General features: G+C 41.4%; 1 protein-coding gene across 2 annotated transcripts in view; it reads right to left on the bottom strand.

Moving 5' to 3' along the window:
• The window catches only part of FBN1 (fibrillin 1), a 264,472-nt gene that overhangs the window by 116,820 nt on the left and 122,585 nt on the right, over window positions 1-25,067 (bottom strand). For both annotated transcript variants that reach the window (XM_070797597.1, XM_070797598.1), the window contains exons 8-13: window positions 22,307-22,432; window positions 14,520-14,645; window positions 8,043-8,201; window positions 3,320-3,499; window positions 2,576-2,716; window positions 460-579 (exon numbers count right to left, since the gene is read on the bottom strand). In XM_070797597.1, the coding sequence (XP_070653698.1) occupies window positions 460-579; window positions 2,576-2,716; window positions 3,320-3,499; window positions 8,043-8,201; window positions 14,520-14,645; window positions 22,307-22,432 (852 nt within the window). The remainder of the gene's footprint in view (window positions 1-459; window positions 580-2,575; window positions 2,717-3,319; window positions 3,500-8,042; window positions 8,202-14,519; window positions 14,646-22,306; window positions 22,433-25,067) is intronic.

Below are 25,067 nucleotides of genomic sequence, written 5' to 3'. Positions count from 1 at the left end.
GACGACACAAATCAGCAGCAAGAACTTACAGGCATTTCTTATCCTTCAGGCCTTTCCATTCAGCAACTAATTGCAGAAAATTTCACCTGGAAGTTTCCTCTGCTTTTCTGTCAACAAAGGACAACCCTATTCCCTAGCTTTCTGATTAAAATTTAAGAGACAATAGTGATAAGGCAAAAAAAAAAGGGGGGGGGGTGGGAGAGGTTGGTAAAAAGAAGATATTCCCATAGGCACAGAAGCATCTTTTAAAAAAACTGGAATGTTTGCCAGATTTTATGATGTAACATAAAATTATGATGTAACATAATTCGGAGAAACAATATGTGGAATTAAGTGCAAAAGGCAATGGGAGTATCTTAGTCTCTCCAGGCAAGGGTTATTTAAGCTCCATGGAATTCCTCCAAAGCAAACTCCTTACTTAGCATACACGTCCTCATGCCAAGCTCAGACTGAACGTACCTCGGCACTCTGTCCGCGTGAGTGTGCTCTGATAACCAGGTCGGCACTGACAGGTGTAAGAGCCCTGCGTGTTAATACACTCGCCACCAGCACAAGGGTTCTTCTCACATTCATCAACATCTGCAAAGCACAGTATATTTTAGTAATAAGTTAGATGCCCATAACTCTAAGACCATTTTGTTGGTTTCCTTTATATGTTAAAACACTTTCAAGAAATAAATAGCGTAATGAAAGGTTCCTTTTTCTTTCCACTACAGTAACGGTGTCACCAGCCACTTGAAGACTTGGTAGGGTTGAGCAGTTAAAGTGTATTATTTTCCTGTGTCATTCTTCAGAGTAAAATGCCAAATAGTAGCAACCCAACACTCCAAGCTAATAAACATTTTCTCTTCCCTGGGTCTGGTCTAAGGGAATCAAACAGACTAACATTTCAGAAGTGGCTCCTGGGTAGGATTCCAAGTGTCTCTTGAAACTCGTTACTTCAATAAAAAGAAGGCCCAACCATATTCAAGCATTCCTTTCTGAGTTGCTTTAAGAATATTACAACAAACCATGAGCTATCGCAGTTTGAAGAACACATCTCGCCCACCATTGAGGATGCTACCACGGCCACCTTGTCCCCAGACAGGCTCTCACTAGTTTTATAGTCATTTAGAGCTACCGGTATACTTACAGATAAACTGGCTTTTATTCCTCTGTAAAGATGAGGAGGATAAGGCTTATGGAAGATAACCCACTTGTCTGAAGTCACAAGCTTCTTGTGGCAGATTCAGGTCTGATCTCAACCCTGAGCTAGATGTTCCCTCTCCCACCTAGCTCTGGAAGACCACTAAGGATTGAAGCATTCTCTCCTCGTGGGCTACTTAAAAGGGCTTTTGAAAACATTTTATTCTTGCGTTAGATTTCCTTCCTTCACTAACTTCATTGCCTTGTCAACAACTTAAAATTCCTTGCTTCAGTCTTTAACGACTAGCTAGACATAGTTGGCGAGTTATTCATTCAAATTAGTAACATATGCAAAGTTTCATAATTTGGGGGTATTTTTAATGCTTTGTTTTAATGGTCAGGCTTCAATACGATGTCTTAAGTTAGAGTTACCAGCAATGCCTTGAATTCGTTTTACAATGAAAGTTAAAAGCCACTATAGTAGGCATAGGATTTTCCTGGTGGCTCAGTGGTAAAGAATCTGCTGGTCAATGCAGGAGATTGGCTTTGATCTGTGAGTCAGGAAGATCAGCTGAAGAAGGAAATGGCAACCCACTCCAGTATTCTTGCCTGGGGAATCCCATGGACAGAGGAGACTGGTGGGCTACAGTCCATGGTGTCGCAAGAGTCGGACTCGTCTTAGCAACTAAACAACAAGAAACAACAGTAGGCATAAGAATGCCCCCACAAACATGTTCATGTCCTAATCCCCAGAACCTGTGCAATACGCTACATGGCAAGGGGAGTTAAGTTAAGCTACTAGTTGGTAGAATATCCATTCCTCCTGAAATACACAGCTGTGCTGTGCTGGGCTGTGCTTAGTCACTCAGTTGTGTCCGACTCTTTGTGACCCCATGGACTATAGCCTACCAGGTTCCTCTGTCCATAAGGATTCTCCAGCAAATAATACTGGAGTGGGTTGCCATGCCCTTCTCCAGGGATCTTTCCAACCCAGGAATCGAACCCAGGTCTCCCACACTGCAGGCAGATTCTTTACCAACTAAGCCCCCAGGGAAGCCCAAAATACAGCTGGGTCCAGTGTAATCACAAAGATACTTAAACGTGAAGGAGAGTATTAGAAGAGAGAACCAGAGAGTTAGAGAGAAATTTAAAGAAGCCACACTGCTGGCTTTGAAGATAAAGAAACAGCCCTTGGGCCAAGGAAACAGGCAGAGACTTGGATTCTCTCCAAGAGCCTCCATAAGGAACATAGCCCTGCTGACACCTTGATTTTAGCCCAGTAAGAACTATGTCAGACTTCTAACCTATAGAAACATAAGATAATAAATCTGTGCTGATTTAAAGGCACTAAGTTTGAGGCAATCTGTTACAGCAGCCATAGAAAACCTATCCAGTCATGGAGCAGAGCTGCAGCAGCCCCTCAGTGCCAGCCCAGTAGTTCATCACGTACCAATGCACTCCCCACGGAGGTCCAGCTGGAATCCTTTGTTGCACTCACACCGGTAGCTCCCGGGGGTTGGGATGCAGCGTCCATTTTGACAGAGATAGCGAAAGAGCTGGCAGTAATCAGTGACGTTGACTGGCAGCACCCCTAAAAGAACAGCATGAGACCCCATTAAAATTATTTAAAATTAGAGCATCTTTCATCAGCACCGAATTCTGTAATAACAGGGAAGATGCTGAACCTTAAAGGAAGGAGGACACTCGCTGGGCAAAGTTTATCTGGTACCAACAGAGAGTGTTTCCATTCCTGCCTACAGAGAGTACCTGTGCATCCCAGCACATGCAGCCAGGTACTGCAGCCCAGCAGTGGCCTGCTCCTCTGCCCGCTTCTCCCTCCACCCCTCTGCCTCATGTTCAAGCCACCAGTTGGCGGGAAAAGCTTAATATTTAACTACTTGCAAAATTGCTTTGCATGATATGTAACCCAAAGTGTAATTTTACACCTCCCCTCTATGAATCAGATTCAAATCTCTCCCACAATATCAATAACAAAAGGATGCTAATTTCTGGAGAATATGAAACTGTCCATTTTCCTCTATGCAATAGGCCAGTTGAGAACTTTATACATGAGACTGTGTAAATGAAATATTTAAGAATTCTAAATTTAATGACTTAAGCAGCATAAACAATGACAACAAAATTAACCTAATTAATGCAAGAAAAGTGACTGGATGACTTTTTGAATTCTTACTTGGTGGTTCCCGCGATGGATACGGATATTCCACTGGTGGTCGAGGGATCATGATTTGAGGCCCAGGAGGAAAGCCAGGAGGGACAGGCTGAACGGGAGGAACGGGGCCAAGGGGTGGAGGAGGATATCCTGGCCTCTCGGGAATTACCATAGGGACGGAGCACAGCTTGTTGAAATCCTCTGGAAAAAACAATGCAATAGCTGAGCTACAGCATATGTCACAGGCCCATGGGACTCACCCTTACTGTTTAAAGGAATTCTGAATAAAACTGATCCACAAATGATATAGGTCAACTGAAGAAAAGGCAAAAAGCCAACAGACTTCATTCCCATCCTAATACCTAGAGTAGCAACCACAACCACACAGCAACTTACCATCATAAGTCTTTACCTATGTCAAAACTGACCTCGAGGTAGAAAAGAGTAAGATGCCATGATCTCCACCCAGTCTTCCCACCCATGGCTCCCACAGGGCTCTAAAGAACACGTGATTTATTTGATGTACATTGGAAAGCTGCTGCTGGTCTTTAGTGGGGATGAGGCATGATCAGATGAACATTTTCAGAAGATCATTCTCATTGGATCTGGAGAAGGTACCAGAGAGAGACAAGGCTGCTGCAGAAGACCAAAGGCAAGACAAGGATGGCTGGACCGGGGAGCTAATGATGGAACCGGACAGAAGTAACCACATTTGAAGCATATTTAGAGATAAGATCAATGGATTGTGCTCAGGGAAGGAGTAAATGTCAGTAAATAAGGGAATAGGAAATCATAGGAAAGTCATAGCTGAGGAGAACAGGAAATCAGGAGTCAGTTGTAGTTTTCCACTTGAGAAACAAGGTTGACGTTGGTGCCGTCTGCTGAGATGGGAAAAACTGTGATGGGGGCAGGTTTGGTGAATAGAAGCCAAAAGCTGAACAGATGAATTCTGAGATATCAGACATCCACATGGAGATGTCATATAGCAGTTTTATAAGAGAGTTTGAAGCCTAGAGAACAAGTCAGGGCTGCTGCTAAGTTTGGGGGTTATCAGTGGTCATGGGGATGGGTGAGCTCCCATGAGGAAGGTGTGGAAAGTGAAGAGAAGGGAGTAAGGAGACAGAGCCCTGATGAATACCTATTTGTAAAAGACAAAAAAGTGACAGAGAAGAAACAGCCCACGGGGCAGAAGGAGCATCAAGGGTGATGATCAACTGTCTCCCCTATGACTGCACATACAGACTCATTCCTTCTTTCCACCATGCCAGTCCTTTATTAGAATAAATCATGTTTAGACTTGTGGCACATTTCAGGGGGTGGGGGGAGCAGGGAGGGAGACTTCCAAACTGGTTATTTTTAAGCAGGATTCAAGTTTTGAGAAGGGTATTTACTTAACTATCCATTTTCATGTTTCCTACAAATAGCCGTATTTTGTCATAGTTCACTTCAAAAAGTAAACTATATAACTTTTAAATTTTCTTTTTTCCCCTCTTTCCAGGATGTTGATGATTGTATTACCTCTGTCACACAGGAGTTCTCCCATAGATACGTTCCACGCTACCTTCACCCATTAATAGAAATTAGGCTAGCATTTTTACTTTCCTTGTGGACTAAAATCTGACTTATTCAATGACACAGTAATATGTCTTACTGAAATGTATGCATATTTCAACCTCATTGGACATATTGTCCATTAACAGTTGGCTAAACATACCTAGCTACCATGTACTTTGTTGTTATTTTCTGATCCATTACTGAAACTTTTTCAATTATATCTGACATTTCCAACTCAGATTAAGTTTATGTTTTCAGAGAATTCTCCTACTGCATTATTGATCTGGAATTTTAATCCACAGAGATTCAGTAATGCCTGACTGTATTTGGAAAGGATTTATATGTTGTTTATGCTTCCCTGAATCAGAATGCTACAATCCCTGTTTTCAAATCACAGTGATCTTTATTATAGAATTATTACCTGGATGTGCCATATCTATCATTTCCTGGCTACCTGCTTTCTTACAACTTTCTACCTAAGACTGTGCAGCATTTTAACCAAGGATCATACCTAACTCACAATTAATTCCTACTCTCAGCCTTACCTGGAAAATTGCACACAAGAGGAATTTATTAACTATGATAGATTTAGTTGAATTGCAATTGTACTTAGCTTCCAAGAACCAATCAATCTTCTTTTTTAAGGATCTTTTAGGATTCCTATAAAAGAAGTTGGATAGCTTATCAGCATTCCTGCTAATTTGGTTATATTATTTTAGAGTGTGTCAGTCGCTCAGTCATGTCCGACTCTTTGTGACCCCGTGGACTATAGCCTGCCAGGTTCTTCTGTCCATGGGAATTCTCCAGGTAAGAATACTGGAGCGGGTTGCCATTCCCTTCTCCAGGGGATCTTCTCTATCCAGGGATTAAACCTGGGTCTCCACCATCGCAGGCAGATTCTTTACCACTGAGGCACCAGGGAAGCCCAAGCATGCCATTAAATTCATCTTAACCTCTCCACGATAGTATATCAGTCTGGGTTCTGTACTTTTTCCTACTTTAGGAACTTTCCATTGAGCCCCTTTACATTCAGAATCAGCAACATGGGGCTAATTTTGTTCAACTGATGTCCATCTTTTCTATCTGTATTTAACTTGGAGATGAAACCGATTATTTTTTTTTAAGTGAAAAGCTGACCAATCTGAAATAATCCTTCTTACGTTATCATTCTTCATGAATTAAGAACCTAGAGCTCTGTGGTATTGGTAGGGAACATCTGAACAAACAAACAGCAAACACACATATCTACCTGAAAACTAGTTTGCCCTATCCATTTGCTCTACTCCGAGCCTATCTTGGGGTTGTACATCTTTCAGTGGTACCCCTGAGAGAGCAGCTCCCTGGAAAGTCACAGAGGGGTACCAGGCCTTCTGCTCCCTGTGGCCTAAAGTAAGTCTTCAGGCACATACGCCTACTCTAGTCCTCCTCCTACTATTCAAGGCCTGATCGAGACAGGAAAGAATTCACATCCATGCTGCTGATTCCTAAGTTAACATATATATTTAAAAAGCAATTCTCCTGATATCCATGCTGTATGTCTTAGTGGAAAGTCATGTCTTCTAAACAGTGATCTACTATATGGTCCCCCTAATGAACTAAGGAGGCAGCATTATATTTTTAGGCTGTAGACAGTCAAAATATATGGCAATACATAGCTTATTATATGTTAAAATACATTGAAAAGACTTTCTTGCTTTTTTAATCCATATATATAATTCTCAATAATAAACAGAAATTTAAAAATAACAGCTGTGAGCAGGTCTATAATCCATGATCTTGGGGCATTCATAGTCTGTGAATAGCACACTCTGAAGTATTTCATTAACTCTGCATTCATCCATTCTCATATTGATTTTCTCTCCTAAAATTTCCTGATTGAAACACACTTTCAGGAACAAGACTGAGAAGAAACTATAACCCCAGTTTTTACTTACAACTGGTGGGAAAGATGTCACCTAATAAGTTGTACACTACCCGAATGCCTCCCATCAGGAAGTTTTTGCCAAGTACTGGTGAAGTGTTGAAAAAGCAGAAGGAATGTGGCACTGTAATAATGACTGAGACCCCCCAGTGAAATTTATCAGCTAGCAAAAAAGCAATATAGGAACACAGATGGGCCCAAAGCTGAGCAGATGGTATCTGTATCATAGCAACAGTACAAACCTAGAGCACTGAGCTAGAAGGCAGCACTTCCCGCTGCAGTTATCTTGGGATGTGTGTGGATTGGGTCATATCTGAGTGGGAGCTTAACCAACAAGAGGGCATACAACAGGTAGAGGTGGCAGGGGTGAGGAGTGGGGAGTAAGGACCTGAACTGAGGAGAAGTTTAAGAAGAAAGGATGCTTGAGTTGAGAAATGCACAGGCTGGGTTCAAGGAAAGCTGAATTATATAATAAAGCTACTACAAAGAACAAGAATTAAAAGATGAACTGGGATCAGATTTGGAGACTTTTCGGCTAAAAAGTAAAATTTGATTTTCAAGAAATGGAGTGACTTGGACCACTAGATAAGCCTGAGTTTACACTGAGAAAAATTTTGTGGATATCTTTCTCTACATTTTCCCCAGACACAACTTTTTAAAACTGAATTTCCGTTGAGTTAGGCTTTGGAAAATGTTCTGTGGCAGCTGTGGACTTCACAGAGACCAGGTAGGAGGCTACTCAAATAGTCCAGATGAGAGAAAATGAGCTTTACATGGAAATGAATAAGACATGGAAGAGGAATCAAAGCAAAACAAACAAACAAAAAAATCAATAGGACTACTTGGCAAGGAAGAAGAGGGGAGTGTCAAATATTACGGCAGGAAGAAATTTATATCCACAATAACTCACCTGAAAGGCTCTGAATGAGTTGACTCTTATTCTAGTGAGCTTTTGAGCACTACACAAGAACCGAAAGAAATACATGAGGATAAGGAAGAGCCAGTTCTTCCAGACTGGTCAGGTTGCTAGCCAGTGGATATTCGCAAGCTAAGTAAGATTCTAAGTACCTGAGAACAGTGTCATGTGTACAGACCTCTGTGTTTCCCCTGTTCACTACCTGGGGAAATTTCTCTGAAGGTCCTCTCTCTTATTTTCTGAAATCTTATTCACTTACCCCGGTTTCCACTAGAACTGCAGCATGCACGTTATCACTAGGGCTTGCAGGGGTTGAGATGAGATGCTCTGTGGATAAACGGAAGGGCTCTTACCAGTTGCTCTGATGGGACACATCTCGGGGGCGACCGTGACCCCGGGAGACCAGCACCGGCCGACGTCACAGCAGCACTGCATCTTGGTGATGGACTGTGGCAGCTGGTTAGAACAGCGCCCATTTGCCAGAGCCGTGTAACAGTATCCTGGGCGGACATCTGAGAAGACAAAGAAACCCCCACACACGCGTCACTGAGATCAAACTTAGGGAAGACTCTCTCCTGCCCCCACAGCTCCACATTTCCCTCTGGGGCTGGGGTGGGGTGAACAGACTGACGGAAGCAGCAGTGCCCTGGAAGGGAAGCTGTGCGCCCTGCACGGGAACAATGCTCCCGTTCCTCTGTTCCTCTGGCTCACACCTTCTGCCCCTAGGGCTGGGGCGCTTGGCCCAAGTCCCGCATTCCATCCCCAAGGTGGGGACGAATGATTATAACCATATGGACCATCGGAAGAGAGAGATGAAGAAAATCCCTGGCGGTGACATAATCATGTCTCTATACTGAAGGGAGGCTGTGTTGTCCTTTCTTTCAAACCACTTAATTTGAGCCATTTTAGGCAAATGTTGATACAAATCTATTTTAAAACAATATGAAGTCTGCATGATAGTCTACATTTCTAAAAGATCTTATTTTTCAGTCTGAAACTTGTCTTGAAACTTCAGTCAGACTTGTGAGATTGTTTTTTTGAAAAGGAATGAGCCACTTTGCAGTCAGATCCAACACTTGTTAGGTAAGATTTCCTTTGGTCCTGAGGCCCTAACAGATTTGATAAGGCACTAATGATATACAAGTTCAAAATGTACACAGTTGTAAGTTCTTAGTGCTAAAGGATACAATAATTCTTAAAGGAATTAAAAGTTTATTTTGGCAGAAAGCTATCTTCTCAAAGCAACAGAGGAAGATGTTTCTATCACTTTTAAAAAAGATTTATTTATGGCTGTGCCGGGTCTTCGTTGCTGTGCCGGGCTTTCTCTAGCTGTGCACAGTGGGGGTTAATCTTTGTCGTGGTATGTGCGCTTCTCATTGCAGTTGTTCTCTTACTGTGGAGCACAGGCTCTAGGCACACAGGCTTCAGTACTGGCAGCTCACGGGCTCTAGAGCACAGTCTCAGCACACAGGCTTAGTTGCTCCGCAGCATGAGTGATCATCCCGGATCAGGGATCAAACCGATGTTCCTTGAATTGGCAGGCAGATTCTTTACCACTGAGCCACCAGGAAAGCCTATATATATATATGTATATACATATATATATACACATATACATATATATACACATACATACATATATATAGGCTGTATATATATATATAGGATGTGTGTATATAAATATATATATACACACATCAGTTTTACAGGGTTACATCATGTCTGACTGTTGTGACAACACTGACACACTGACGTACAACTCTGAGCTACCAGAAAAGAGCCCATGACAAAGGAAAAACCTAACTGTTCCACAACCCTTTGAGGTCATGCCATGGAGTAGCAGAGGCAGGGAGCCAACTGCAGAACACCTTGATCTGTCATATGTTAGGGGTATACCTCTCCAAGTAAAACGTATCTCTGTACAGTTCTATAAAATAAACTTTTGAAATGTAACCAATATTTTAAATGTAGAGTCGGACACGACTGAGCGACTGAACTGAACTGAACCAGTATTTTGTCATATGAAGGAATACAACTGGGAAATCCTTTTGTAAGGTGAAGAATTTGTTTATAGTAAAAAAACCTGTCCCGATGTTTCCTGTAAGTCTGCACATCAACCATCATTTGATCAGAGAGGATCAGACCCATAATTGCTTTCATCTACATCATTCTTGATAGCATATTGAAAAGCAGAGACATTACTTTGCCAACAAAGGTCTGTCTAGTCAAGGTTATGGTTTTTCTAGTGGTCATGTATGGATGTGAGAGTTGGACTGTGAAGAAAGCTGAGCGCTTTTGAACTGTGATGTTGGAGTCCCTTGGACTGCAAGGAGATCCAACCAGTCCATTCTAAAGGAGATCAGCCCTGGGATTTCTTTGGAAGGAATGATGCTAAAGCTAAAACTCCAGTACTTTGGCCACCTCATGCGAAGAGTTGACTGATTGGAAAAGACTCTGATGCTGGGAGGGCTTGGGGGCAGGAGGAGAAGGGGATGGCAGAGGATGAGATGGCTGGATGGCATCACTGACTCGATGGACGTGAGTTTGAGTGAACTCCAGGAGTTGGTGATGGACAGGGAGGCCTGGCGTGCTGCAATTCATGGGGTCGCAATGAGTCGGACACGACTGAGTGACTGACATCACTCTTGAAAACACAAAGCCTTAAAATCTTACAGGTTGCAATAAATTAATGAAAGACAAGGAAAAAACCAAGGCTAACTTTGAAACACTTAAATTATTAATGTCAAGTGAAGATGGCTACAACAAACCTAGACAAATCATTAAGAGAAAAGTGTGGGTCAGCTTTAAAGGATATGAGATTATTTCTAAAAAGTACTTAAAACCACTAGCATGTATGAGTATGCTTTCCAGAAATTTTTTGTGGTCCCAGCTCCTGCACCTTTGGTCAGACAAACAGTCTCAGCAAAGAGGCAGAACAAGTTTGATCCAGGGTAAATGAATGGAGAGGGGAGTGAAGACAAAGAATGCTCTGTGGAGATATGGGTGGCATCTCCCCTAGGAAGAAGGGGGAGAAACAGAACTTCCTGCTTCCTAATTTGCATTGCCTTAAAGCCACTAATACATCATATACTTCAGGATTAATATTTTGGGCATGAAAGCCAAAGACTGTTAAGAATGGGAAGAGATGTTCAAAAACTGGCTTATATCCCAGCTTCAAGTGAATTTGGTGGTCAAAACCCAGTATAAACACTTGACCAAAATTTGTATATACAATTTTCAGTGTGGGCTATCTTTCAGAGCAAAACTGAGACCTACAGCTGCCAACTGCAAACTCCTAATGAGCTAATGTCTATTATTTTGCAAATTATCTATGATATTATTTTACTGCCCAGATGGCTGACTTATATGATAAATCAGTTGGTCAGAGGCTTTTGAACAAAATGGTGAATGCTGAGGCTGGAACAATTACCAACCACATTTGGGTTGCTGGCAGGTCCTGATTTATACATGGTACCTGCATCTACAATAATCATTTTACTAGTTTTTCTTTCTTTTTATTTTGAAGGAGGGGTTCTGTTAAGAGAATACACATTCACATAACTTATAACTGTAAAGAAAACCAATGGGAAGATTTGTGAAAAGCAGAAACCATTCAGAGGGAACTAACCGTTGGACACACCAGCCTGAAGTTTTGTCATCAGATGGCAGTGCCAAAGGATCTGGTGCTAGGTCACTTTGCCCAGAGGATATGGGGTGGCTTTAAAGTAATCTAAAGATTTATAGGAATTGGAACTGAGGGGAAAGAGTGGTAAGATTTGGAGGAGGTAAAGGGAGGTTGACTTCCCTGGTGGCTCAGATGGCAAAGAATCTGCCTGCAATGCAGGAGACTGGGGTTCAATTGCTGGGAGTTGGGAAGATCCCCTGGAGAAAAGGGAGGCTGGAGGAACTGTAGACCTGGCCAAGACACTTGGCAGAAGAGGAGAAGGAAACTTTCTTCTTTTCTCTACTTCTGAATCACCTGGCCTTACTCTCCGAACCCAGAAATCACATTACATCAAAACAAATATATGATGGATTAAATGTGTGTTTGCAGGTCATCCTAGCCTGTCACCAATCATTAACACTAGTGTGGCCAACCGGGAGCTAGGAGCTGTGAGGCCCATGCTAGGTGCACAGCATCTTAAGACTCCTAGGAATTGATGAGACAGAACACAGTAATATGAAAAGACAACCCTACGAAAAGTACTATAAAGTGCCAAAGGAAGATCACAGAGCAAAATGCAATAAGACTGCAGTATCTTTCAGGACAAAGGGAGAGTTGGGACTGGTGAGACCTGAGAGTTGCTGAACATGATAACAGAAGGTAACAGGTAGAATCAGATCAGATGAGTCGCTCAGTCGTGTCCGACTCTTTGCGACCCCATGAAACGCAGCACGCCATGGTTCAAAGAGATGTCTAAGGAAGATACTACACTCCATGATCTATACATGGGCTTTCCTACTGGTTAGATTTACTAATTCCAAGCAACCAACTTGCCAACAAACCTTGGATTTGTTCATAAGTTGGAGACTATACATATTTTCTTGTCACTGGGGATAATTTTAGGGGTCTTTGTGGTTTACCAAGGCAGGAAATATCAGCAGTAGAGAAGGCAGAAATGTCATTGGGATCATTCTATACAGCAAGTTGCTAATTCTGGGTACCATGTAGTTCCAAGGAGGCAGAAACGGTGCTTGCCTAGGGGCATGGCAAGCAAAGGCTTACTGCATCCGGTGTTCATTTGGGAGGGGTCAGAAGCAGTGGGCAGGGTCTGGACTGTGAACTCAGCCCAAGTCGGAATATGAGCTCCTTCATTTATTAACTGCTTAAACAACTAGACCAAATTATTTATCTAAATTTTGTAAACCTTGGCTTTTCCCCTTCTACAGTACTGTTTTGAACATTAAGTCACATAATTTCCATAAAATACTTCACACCTAGGAGGTGACCCAGGAATCCTAGTTCCCTCCTTTCGTAAAAAAAAGTTAGTGTGCATATATCAGGCAGAAAGGAAAGAACTTTAAAAATGCAAACTCCCTGATATGTAAATGTGTTAAAATGATTAAAGCTAATCTTTTTAATGCCATTTGCGCTCTTTGAAGGTTAACAACAACAAAAAAAGTCTACCTATTATCTGGCCAGGAAAGAACTTCTGCTAAGCATATGCCCTGGAGGTCATGTGCTCATTGTATGGGGAGAAATAGGAGCTACACGATCTGTACTTGCCATCCTTTTATGCAATTCCAAGATCTATGGATAGATTCTGGAAAACTAGGCCATCCAGGCACCACGACCATCGTTTCTAAGAAAAACCCAGATATGCTTCCCTCATGAGTTGATCTTATTCAAATGTCAACTGGGAGACTGCCCTCAGCTTTTATTATGTGTGACTAACTAAAAAGGAATTTAGGATTTTGGTGCAATTCTGTTTTGGTCTGAAATTCGTGGCCTGCGGTGAGGATGTGAAGCTGTCTTTGAAATTTTGAGCCAGAAACAAACATCAAACGATAGCATTCATTTTTCTCCAGGGCCTTTCACCACAGGCTTCCTACCTTTGCCCTTATAATAAGAAATTACTTATGTCGATATTCAAATACTTACTGAGTGCCTACCACATGTCAGGACTTGTGCTGAGAACCACCACCAGGAACATAAGGATAGCAGTTAGTGTTTCTTAAGGAGAACTATCTTTTTCATTACAGAGATAAAAACACTTAGAAACACAGAATTTCCCTATAAAACCATGTATAATAAGTGTATCCTTAGGTTTGGGATGGGGGGAGAAATCACTTTCAGGTAAGCTGATCTGGGACACCTTCAAAGACAGAGAATCTGAGGAGAAGTTGAAAGAAGGCTAGAGTTGGGGGGTATATCCTGAGTGTTGCAACATGAATGAAGGAATTGCTATGAATGGCCCATTTTGGGATGAGAAGGGGAGACTATGATGACAAGTCTGAAGGTGGGAAGGGGTCAGAGAGTGCAGCTCCGTCACTACTGGGCTGTGCATTCTTGAACTCTAACTTTATTCGAGAATACTGGACTTTGAAGGAAGTCTCAGCAACTATTAAATCCAGCAACTGTCAAATCTCTCTCTCTCTTTCTTTTTTTTTTTTTACAGCAGAACCTCTTGTTTAATTGATGTTTTACATGGAAGCCTAACACCCATCCAGATAAAAGGAAAATTGCCTAGCATGTGTTTATGGGGGTGGGGGTGGCAGGAAACTTTTCCACTCAGCCTGCCCCTTTTTTCCTGCCCCCTCGCCCATCCTAGCAATCCTAGAGGGCTATGCAGCCCCATGAAGATTCCGTGGGACATAAATTGAAAACCACTAATTACCAAATCCTAGTGGAAAACTACCAGAGGTTCTTGAGCAAGAGAGTTATTTAATCAAAGCATCATTTTAGGAAGATAAATCTAAGAAGGTGGATTGTAGGGAAACCACAAAGCATGGATAGCAATGAAGAGATTACTGCAAAACTTCCGACCTGAATTAACATAGGTCCCAGGAAATGACTGAAGGTGGGGCTAAAGAGAGAGAAGTGTCGAGGATGGCTTCCAGGTCTGACAGTCACATCGCTGCAAAGTTAATTTCACATTGAGTATATCTGTAGGGTCTCCTGGACTATCTCTTTATGGGAGGTAGAAATTTCAAAGCAAGACTGCAGGCGCCTCTGTTCTTTAAGAGAATAGTCAACTATTTAATAGATCTTCATGAAAGTACATTTTACTTCAAGTAAGGATATGGAGCTCCCTTGACAAGCTGTTTAGGATGATGTTTCTTACAGATCTGATTTAGAGAAACTGCATGCTGTTTATAATCACACCTACCTATGCATCTGGTACCGTCTGGAGAGGTGTAAAAACCAGGGGGACATTTGCAAAAGTAACTGCTGACTGTGTTCGTACATTCGCCCCCATCACAGATTCCAGGAATAGTGCTACATTCGTCAATATCTGGAATGAAAAGAAGAGCTTCAGTATTCTTAGGACACAGTATAAAACCGTCCACCATTCCAAGAATTCAGAGTTTAAGTCTTGTCAAATCGTGTCCCCAGAAACAGTGATCTTTATAGAATAAAAGCTGCCTGTACTTATTCAATCACCCAGTCATGTCCAACTCTTTGCGACCCCATGGACTGCAGCACGCCAGGCCTCTCTGTCCTTCACCATCTCCCGGAGTTTGCCCAAGTTCACGTGCATTGCATCAGTGATGCTGTCGAACCATCTCATCTTCTGACACCCTCTTCTCCTTCTGCCCTCAATCTTTCCCAGCACCACGAGGGAAACAAAAGAAAACAAAAACCTGCCCGTGGAATTGTTAGTTCAAAGTCAGGGTGCTTCTTATTTCCACACAGGTTTACCCAAGAAATTTACCAAATTCGCAAGATTAGAACAAAATGAAAGAAATTTTGTCTTTAAAATCTAAAATTGGACAGCTGTTTCAAGTCCTTTACAGCATGTAAAGTTTCCAATATTTTGTTTAAAATTTTGTTTTCCCTTTTCATGTTTGCATTGAGTTAAGCTCCCTTTCTATTCACTCTATGTTCTGCATCCCTTCCTGAATTTTAGATCTGATTTTCCACAGATTCTGAAACGAAACCCTACAGAGAAGACCATGTGGTCTGACTGCTGACCAAGACATGGCCAACCTGGTGTTCTCAGGGGCTCCCAAACTGGCACTATGATGATTTTCTGTGGGTTCAGGGAGTGAATTGTGGCAGACATTGAGACGCTTCACCAGATACCCTTTCAGGGAATGACTTGTCCCAGATCTGGGAGTGCCGTCCGGAGATGGCCTCCAGCTCTCAGCTCCTCTCGGGACTGCCTGAGAGCCGAGGGCTGTCTCATCTGAGCTTACATCCTTCCCAGGCGCCCACATCCACTGGCTGATTGTAGAGGAGGAATAGTCGTCTGGTCATCTCGCTCCAAAGGATACAACTATGAAAACCACTTAAATCCCCCAGTGCCCTGTGGGGTCGGCTGAGGTCAGAGCTGTGGTTAGTCCTCAGGGCCTGAGGCCACTGGGTCTCCTTAAGGAATCAGTGGGAGTTGCTTAGGCAAATCTGACCATTTCCTTCAAGGAGAGCTTTGCAAGAGCCACAATCAGACACTGACAGTTGTCAATAGATGCATACCAATGAGGGGAGAGAAGAAATTGAAGGCTTCCTCCTTGGGCTAAAAGTGAGCCCCAGGTATCTGCATGGCCTCTTCTCTAAGACAAGTGGGGCTTTCTGCACTGACCTAGGGAGAGGGACAGTCTGACCCAAGCTTCCTGGAACACTGCAATAGCTAGACTGCCACTGTGAGGCGTTTAAAAATAAGAGCCTTTCTTCTCTAGGTTCAGGACTGCTCTTCACTGGCAAAACAAAATAAGAGTTCTAAGTATGTCTTCTGACTCAGGTTCACCAGGTTAGTCAAAAAGACAGCAGTGACACTGTTTCCATGAAGTTTAACCTTCTTAAAAGCAAAACCCCTATTCTTCTAGGCTAGGTTAGAGGCTAACCCGACCAATAAGTCACTGCTTACGTTAGAGTCAGTGCTAACCCGGACAGATCGTCCTTGTGAAGCTGTGTAAGGGAAAAGGTGCATATTCTACTCTGAGCAGATATAAACATCACTGTGGAGTCAGTGAAAGTCAAGCAGAGAAACAGCCAAGGACAGAGCCTAAGAGTCCTGAACTGGCATAACCTTATTGTTCAGTCACTCTTGTGTCCAGCTCTCTGCGATCCCATGAACTGCAGCATGCCAGGCTTCCCTGCCCTTCACTATCTCCCTGAGTTCGCTCAAACTCATGTCCATTGAATTAGTGATGCCATCCAACCATCTCATCCTCTGTTGCCCCCTTCTCCTCTTGTCCTCAATCTTTCCCAGCATCAGTGTCTTTTCCAATGATTTGGCTCTTCGCATCAGGTGGCCAAAGTATTAAAGCTTCAGCTTCAACATCAGTCCTTCTCTAACCATAATCTCAAGGATCATTTTAAGGCAGTTCTTTAACATCAATCCTTCTGTATTTACCAGTCACACTGCTACCTAAAACCAACAAAAAGCCAAACAGCTATATCAAAGAGCTTAGAGCATCCGACAACCTCACCTAAAGGAGAGACGAGGTTATAACACAAAAGTATTAAGACAAGTGCACCTTTCTCAAAGTATCCCTAAAAGTTAATGTCTGAGTCACATAACTTCACCTCTCAAAAATTATGTGAGCAGATAGTATCTATTAAAAGAAACATTTTTCTATGTGTTTGTAAAAATGACTGCTGTCATCCTCATTAAGGTCACTTAACAGACATCAATATCCAAAGAGGTTATTCAAGTGGATAGGGTATATCAGGAAAAAAGTTATTTAAAAACAAGAATTAATTTTGGCCAGGTGTAGGAAACATCTCCTTTCACATGCTGGCTACTTTAGACTTGGACCCTTAAGACAACACAGCAATAATCAGAGTTAATTTTTATTGAGTGTCAGGCATTGTCCAAATGCATTATATGTCAACTCATGTAACCCTCACACTATCGGCATGATCATAGAACCTGATTTCTATAATTCCGGTGCATTCCACTTAGGCCTTGAGAAAACTGGCATGAATAAAACCCAAAGCAAGAACAAAGAGGTTCATGTACAAAGTGATGTTAAACCCAAGTCTTCAGCTGCTGGGGGCTGGCCAGGGAGGAAAGGCAGGGTTTCCACCTAGATGCACACCTTCAAAGGCCAGCAGGCCAGGAAACACACAGAAGTGTGTAGCTCTTTGCTGTTCACAAAAGTAAAGCTAGAGTACCAGGTCAAATTGTTCAATTTGAAGGAGCTTATTAAATGGTTCTGAATCCCCTTCAACATCCCCTCCTCGGTGACACACCCTTTCCCTTCCTGAGTCTAGGGCTTTTGCACTTTCCTGAACCACCCGCTTCTCAGTCTCATCACTTCCTGGCAGTGGAGTGAGTTGTGATTCCATGAGCAGGCTGTGGTAGGAATCCCTGACAGTGAAAGTCTGAAATAAAGCATCTGAATCAAAATCACTGATACTCTGAAACTCATTCGTACTATTATTTTTCCAGGCTCTTAGCACACTGAGTTTATCTTCTTTTAATAGAACAACAGGGATCCCACATAGGAGAGAACTTGAGATCAGTGGATTTCTCAGCATTTTTGTATCAATGACCAACTAATTGATCATTTGTATCAATTGATCAACTAAAATCAATCTGTATCAAATGCCAGCCACAACAGTAAATCCATTTTGAGGGGTTCGGTGGGGAGTAGAACTTGGCTGAGAAGAGTTACTTCTGTGCTCTGAATAGCTCGCCCTGTTTCCCTGGGGCAGGACAGAGCTGCTGGGAAGCAGCATACCCTTAGCCTCACTGGCTTCCTGCTGGGGACCTAGGAAGAGGCACAGATGGCCAGTCCCATTCCTCCTGATTTACTGCCCTGGTCTTTGTTGTTCTTCCTTGTTATCTCTCTGTTTCATCTGCTCTCTCCAGGCAGTCTTCCCATCCCTCGGCCTCTTCCCTATCCTGGGACTCCTTTAGCAGGATGGGAGGAAGGATGGTGGAAGGCAGGTAGATGGAGTTGGGTCCCAGTTCTGAGACAAGCATCTGGGAGCTTCATCCAAGATCACAGATGTCAAAATGACTGAGAGACGGGGGAAACCAGTTAACATGACTCTCTAGATCCTGACTGTCTAGATTACTAATAAAATAAGAAAAAAACATTGATATATGGCAAAACCAATACAATATTGTAAAATTAAAAATAAAATAAAATAATAAAAAAGTAAGATTAAAAAAAAAGAAAAAAACGAACTAAAAAGTGTGGCAGTTGTTCAAAGGCATTATGTGATACTAATAATTTTAAGTGCCACCAAGCCTGTGAGATTATTATTATTGCTTTATTAGACACCTGAAATCCAGTGTAAAATAGGTGACTACAAAGCTAACAAGCTAATTCTTCAAGTCGTGTCAAAAAACCCCACATCAGCCTTATTTGTAATTTATAGTCACACCATGCTTGCCAGTTTGCATGGTTCCTTATTCATGCAGTACCAGCTGTCTGATCCCAACTGAGAAACAGTGAGAAATGTGAAGATGGAGGCCTGATTGCAGAACTGGAAAGAACGCCCAGATACCACCTTATTCAACCTCCTCATTTGAAAGCCGATGTAACTCAGAGCTGGTAACTGACTTGTCCAAGATCACACACAGGAAAGGGACGCTGCCAGCGCTGGTCTACCTTATTCCCAGGGCTCCTGTGCCTCTATCACAGAGTTTCTGCTCAGCAACTGGATGGGAACCGGGGAGCTTGAACAGTGAGTCAGGGCCTGCCCCAGCTGTGGAGGATGGAGCCCGATCAATAGCAATGTATTAAGTGGCCCCAGGAATTCTCCTTGGTGCCTGACAGGATGAGAGCCCCTGCATCAGATAAATATGCCATTATTTTAGAAAGGGGAAGTCTTAAGGTTTTTGGCTCACATATTAGGGAGTGCACAAACTTAAGAGCTGCATTTTGAAAAAGTCTTTTGCATCATGCAGTGTTATAATTGCTAAAGGCTGGGCTGGCGATAATCTAAATCCCAAAATATTAGTGGTTAATTAGGAATCCAAGGGACTTCTTCCAGAAATAAAACGTAATCCTTTAATTACACTTTTTATTTCTTAATTTCCTCCCACAGTAACCTATGCAAATACGGACTTGGTTTCCAAAAAGAAAAGGCTCGAGTGTTCTTTCAGCGTGCACACTCTAGAGTCACTGGAAAAATCAACAACAAAGGTGGGCATGAACTCTGCTTCCCTTTTTCTCAAATCATAGCTATAAATTTTAATCTTTTTCTTTTTAAATTTATGGAAATTTAATCACTTTTATTTAATTGCTCCAGTTTGTTAATTTATATTTCAAAGGTACCTAAATTGGACATGTTGCTATAAAACTTGGCACATGATTTTCCAAAAGTTTTGGGAAAAGGAGGATATTTTAAGAAGTAAGGTAGCATTCTGCAAAAGAAGGATGTTACACAAAGCTGCTTTTGCCATCACCGAGGGTGCGGAGGTTGGCATCTTATAAATTGGCTAAAACCAATTTTTGATTGAATTGTAAAAAATGACTCTGGGCTTCCAAGCATCCAGTTCCCTCCTCTCCATAGCAAGAGGAAATTACATTTAAAAGCCACTCAAAGTAATGATAAAGGTACTGGAACCATTTTGACAAGGGCCAAGAACACTCCCTAGCCCACGGCCTGACCGTCTTCCTAGGGGACATGTGGGCTCTTGATATTCTCTGTGATGGGTGCCAGATTTTCCAGAAATCCTTCTATTTACCACCTGGAGATGACCCCACTCCCAGAGCCAGGAAGTCGAAGGAGGAGACCCCTCACCAAGCATTCTCAGAGGACGTTCTGACTACTTTCCTACCAGAGTTAGACAGGGCAACAGTGCCCAAACAGTCTCCAGGTCACAGTCCATACAGTACTAATGGGATAGTCCCCTCTCATGTCAATTTTGCATAGAAAAAATTAAAAGGAAGTGGAAAAAACCATCATCTGAATTTAATGTAACAGGAGATGGCAAAGAAAAAAAAAAAAGGTCTAGCCAAAAGTATTCTGTTTTTATCTGGCTACTGACTTCAATATGTAGCCAGAAAAAAACATATTTGTGGAAAAGGATTAAGTAATTTTCAGACTGAATTTTTGGTTCATTGGACAGACTACTCTAATAGGTTTCTTAGCATTAATGAAAGGATTTTGAATCACTTTTCTTTCAGTCCGAGCATTAAATCTGTGCATCTTCTGTCTAGTTCACAATGAGAGGAAACGAGCAATTCTGACTGATGCAGATTCACTGGTCTGAATGAAAGCAAGGGTCACAGGAAAACATTTCTAGTTGAAACTGGAAGCTATTATAATCCCAGAAAACAAAACACAGACTGGACAAGTCATATGGAGCATATTGCCCTAAAGCTAACTACATGTCTTGAAGCTGAATATAAGCTGAAAAAGCCTAAAAATGACACATTGTTGATGTGGGTTTTTCACACGATAAACCATAAAGCTTATGAATGTCCTAAAAGATATGTATGATACTACCTGGAAATCTATACCATAATATTTTAAATGTTCCAAAATATTAGGAAATATTGTTATTAAAGTAGGAGCCATGACTTGCATCCAGGAAAAAAAGACAATATAATATGATACAACCAGCACCAGAGTGTGAATCAAAAGAAGTTTTAACACTATCTGATGACTTAGGGCACTTAACACACCCAAGACAATTTCTTAATTTATAATGTAAAAGGGTAAAACCAAGTAAATTCTTTGCCCTTTCAGTATCAACATTCTCTACTTCTAACTTAATCCACAATATAACTTCTAAAATACATTAGCCTATGGAGTCAACTTTGTTGGCTTGAAACAATGTTTTTAAGAAGCCCTACTTCCTTAGAAAGAACCTAAGTATTTTCACAGCTACCTCACCTGTTTATATTATGTTCAAGAACATATCATTACAAATTATAGGATGATTAATAACTTAAAAACAAGTCGAACCCATAAAGATGGTTTTATCACAGATTATTCAGTTTCAGGGCAAGTAGAAGCTAAACTTCTTAAGTGTAACTCATATTTAAAGCTGCCTTTTGCACATATGATATACTCTGGCCATCAACAAGGAAAGATTAATGATCCAATTCCTGACAAATGACCTAGTATGTTTTCCTCATTGCTAGGTTTTAGGAGTATAGATACAACAGCAACTGCTTTCAACAAAAGTGCTTGCCTCAAAATGAAACCTTCTCTCACCCCAAAGACAGTGAGTGGAGAATGAAGGAAAAGGTCTTTTGCGCTCAGGTTGATGAGAGATGTTGCCTTGAGAATGCTATTACACTGTCAAACATTACATATATACGATACATGAACTCACTAAAGAAAAGAATTCAATGCTGCCTACTTATTTCCTGGATGTTTCCCTCTCATAAAAAAAAATATATTTATTACACTTGGAAGCCAGGCCTCATTTTGGCAAAGAGCAGAAATGGTGAATATGAACACATTCTCCGTACACACATTTTTAAAAGTTCAATCTATAAATTCAAATATATAAATTTACCTCAAGTTATTTTTCTGTTTGATTAGCATTAAAAAGTTTCCATTTGATAGGAAGAAAAGAAAATCCTAAACTTGTACCAGGAGCATAAATAGATGAGTTAGTAGATCTCTCCACAGGGAGGAAAAAAAATCAAACATATATTTTAACTAGAAAAACAACAGAAGATATGTCATTCTGAATGATACGTAATGATCAAATTCAAATTCATGTCTCTAGAACTATGCAAAAACATGTGTCTTGAACATTTTAACCCAGATATTGGTTCAAGAACATTTCATGTTTTAATATTTAATTTGATTCAGATGGATCTCTTACTTTAGGTCTATAAAATGGAAAAAGCTGCAGGCTTTTTCTGGTTCAATAGCAGAAAGGCATATTATTCCTGGTAAGAATATTCTATTTACACATTCACAGGAATAACCAAGACAGAAGGATCTAGGAACAATTTGAAAATAGCTTATCACTGATGTGGGTTTTGTCCGCCCCTCCACCCCTTAACTGCAAAGCACGATATTTCTTACCTTCACATTTTTGTGACACTTCATTAAATTTGTGTCCAGCAGGGCATTTGCACTCAAAAGACCCAACAGTATTAATGCAATTTCCTCCTTGACAGAGCCCAGGGATGGCCTGGCATTCGTCCACATCTGTCAGATTTTAGAAGTGAGCGAGACAGAGAGAAAGAAATTCATATCAAATTCATTGCAGAAGAAAATACGATAGTTTGTCCAGTTATCACATTTATATCAATGCATTATCTGTCCATCACCACAGTTGGAACATGATGAGAGAAACCGTTTCTCACAATTACATTATACAAAATGAATAATTTGAGTAACATAACTTTGTCAGTAATGCTCTATGAGAAGTCACAGGTATTCTTTTATTTCCCCATCTTCCATCTTTCCTCATACACAGGAGCATGTTGGTACTAACTTTTGTGAGCTTTATTATGCACGTGGCAGAGTATAAGGATACGATAATGAAAAGATTGACAGCGATAACTAGAGGTATTCAAGAAATCCTTAGAGTCAAAATGCAACACATTTCTATAGTAACACTGTCTTTAAGAGTTATATTGAGTGATTCAGTTCAAACAGAATTTACTTGAATGAGATCACTCAGACTACATGAGACAGCTCATGTTTTTATACAAATGAAATGGAAAATGTTCACTGTAAATTCTGGAGAATTGTCTTGCACAATAAAAATTAAACAACCCAGGCAATTAAGCCAAGAAGAGAGAGCAGAGCAGCCACCAGAGGGAACCTTTTTAAAGGTAAGTCGGCTCCTATCCCAGCTCCATGCTAAGTCCTGCAAGAGTCTCACTGACCCCTCTACGCTCTGACCTCATCTCCTAACCTTCTCCCTTTCTGTCTCCTCTCCATCCACACTGGCTTCCCTGCCGTTCTTCAAATACAGCAAAGTTGCTCCTGCCTCAGGGCTTGGCAGTAGGGGCCCCTGCCTGGACTATCCTTCCTCCACAGAGCTGCACGGCTCATGTTGTCCCCGGCCCCCATCAGACCTCTGCTCTCCTGCAGCAGGGGACCCTCTCCATGCCCCCCGCCTTGCTCCCCATCACTCACCACTTCTCCTTACTCTTTCATGTTTTCCTATAGGACCAATCACCAGCTGACCTAATAAATATCTGTTTGCTTTGTTTTGATGTTTTCAATACAAGATTCCAGAGTGCAGTTTTTCTGTTCGTTCACTGCTAAACCCTCAGCACTCAAGAAATAACTGTGGTCCTACATGGAACCCCAAATATTAACTTTCCAGGAGCAAAAGTCATCATTCCAGGCTCATTAGAAAGATGCTGGCAAACGTACATGTATATCCTCTTAATCTCTTCATCCATAACACACAAAACTCTGGTTTAATAAAAAAAACCTAGGGAGGCAGTCTAACTTTTCTTCCTCTGGGTATTTTTTTGGAAACATGGAAGCCTATTTACCTTTTAGTTTTACTCTTCATTGTGTGAAGTGAGAGAGCAATTGCCAATGGTAAAATCTCTAGTAATCTGTGTTTTTGAAACAAGTTGCCACGTTGGAAGAGGGTTGCTGCCTGAACAACAATTTATTTTGGTTTAAATTGTCATTTGCTATTTTAAATGAAATGTCCTGGCCTTACAAATCAATGACAACATGTGAGTATAATTAGATTATCTTTTATAGCTGATCTCAATTTTGTCTTGCACCAGAATTTTCCATTCTTGATATGCTGAATGTGTCCATTAAAATGTTATTTGAAATTAAAATTGGACATGGACTCAAAACTAGATAGTCTTTCAATCACAATTTCCAGCCAAGAGGAGATATGTATGAGGACACTCCGCTGGTCATATATTCCAAGACTGAAGATGGAATAAACTCTTCACTGAGCCCACTGCCTACAGCCCCTTGCATCTAGACTAAGGACTAAAAACATTAGCAGCAAAACAGTGTCCCAAGCTGATAACAGATTCTTTCCAAAAAAAGGCATGAAGAATTTCATTCTCAAAGTGGTACTACAAGTGCCATTTTGATTCCATGGGTTTTCATGAATTTTCTTCTTATAAAAAAACTTTTTTCCCTTGGATGTTGAATAGCAGAGTCAGAAAGGAACAGAAAGAAAACGGTGTAAAAGTCTGGATTGTACAAAACGAATATCAAAGCTATGGAGAAGCAGCATTTCCCTCCCTCTCTTTACTCTCTTCCCCCAGATTCTCTCAGCACCTCAGCCTCTACGGCTCATGGACAGGCAGCGGGGCCCTCAAATCTGGCTTTCTGGTCACTGTTGGTGAGTTCAGAGGTATTAGCCATCTTCAGAACACCAAGGCCAACGATTTTTTTCAAAACTCCCTAAGACTTTCCAAGGATGAGAAAAATAAGAAGGCACCAGAGGAAAAGCAGAATGAAACTTACTCTTTGTTACACAAAATTGTACAATCTACCCTTTTGCGACTCTAGGGTTTCAAAGTGACTTCCTGCTATTCCTAACATTCAGAAGGATACATTCAAAGGGCCAGGATTGACAGTGTTCATGTGAAATAGAATTTATTGAAGTATAATTTAAAGGAGCTCCACAGAACTGTGTGATTAAGCTCAAGCTCTGTTTCATTGCACATTATCCTTAGAATTGACATACAGAACAAAACCAAACTAGGATCTATGTGCCTCTGAAAAGCATACCTTGAATTTTCTGAAAATACTGCAACTTTCTAAAAAAGCACTGAAGATGTCTAAAGGAAACAGATACAGGCTGGAAGTTTTCAGGCCCATCAGTTTAGTGGAGAGCTGCCTC

Source organism: Bos indicus, chromosome 10, assembly GCF_029378745.1.
Source record: "Bos indicus isolate NIAB-ARS_2022 breed Sahiwal x Tharparkar chromosome 10, NIAB-ARS_B.indTharparkar_mat_pri_1.0, whole genome shotgun sequence".
NCBI classification, from domain to species: Eukaryota; Metazoa; Chordata; class Mammalia; order Artiodactyla; family Bovidae; genus Bos; species Bos indicus.
Note: the sequence above shows the minus strand (reverse complement) of the source record. Positions and strands in the feature narration are given on the sequence as shown.